Below are 705 nucleotides of genomic sequence, written 5' to 3' on the forward strand. Positions count from 1 at the left end.
AAGCTCACATGTGTAGCCTGAACCTTTCCCAGGAAGTTTGCTGTCTTAATAAGGTGTATAGCTGGTCCTTCCCTTGCCTCTTCATAGACTTTTCTTCATACTGGGAGGGGACAATCATTTCCATCATCCTCAGAGTCTACTTCTAGAAACTACATTGAAATTTGGCAGGTCTGTTTTTGGGGAGGGGTAGTGGATGTTCTCTTGTTGCTTAATGATTATAAAGAGCAGATAGAGAAATCTTAACAAAGTCTACATTAATTCGCAGTAGTTCAAGCAGCCTAAAAGCAATTCTGTTTTTCGGAGACTCATTTATAAGGTGATTGTCTTCATCTGCATCAGCAACAGGGAATGGAAATCAGTTCAGTCGTTGTAACAAATATTCATAACTGGTTACATTGGCCCTTAGATAGGATATGTGACCTGTGAGATATAAACTGGGTATCTGGCAGTCCTCACTGGGAAATTTTGTAGAACTAAATGAAATAATCAGTTTAGTTATTGTGTATTGTTGTCTGTATGGTATGCTCTGACTAGGTCTTTCTGCACAGCTCCCCTTGGAACTAATGGAAGCCATATGTGCAGGAGAGAAAAATGTACTCCAAGTTATTTTCCTCATATTAACACTGTCTTACTTCCTTCTCTAGGCACCTTAACAATGAACATGCATTGGATGACAGAAGCACTGCTCAGTGTGGGCTGCAAATG

General features: G+C 40.0%; 1 protein-coding gene across 1 annotated transcript in view; it reads left to right on the forward strand.

Annotated features, from left to right (window-relative positions):
- FOXP2 (forkhead box P2) overlaps window positions 1-705 on the forward strand; it is a 349,338-nt gene that overhangs the window by 305,399 nt on the left and 43,234 nt on the right. Inside the window, 1 exon segment of the mRNA XM_005420925.2 lies at window positions 645-705. Within this exon segment, the coding sequence (XP_005420982.1) occupies window positions 645-705 (61 nt within the window).

The sequence above is a fragment of the Geospiza fortis genome, unplaced genomic scaffold (genome assembly GCF_000277835.1).
Source record: "Geospiza fortis unplaced genomic scaffold, GeoFor_1.0 scaffold195, whole genome shotgun sequence".
NCBI lineage: Eukaryota > Metazoa > Chordata > Aves > Passeriformes > Thraupidae > Geospiza > Geospiza fortis.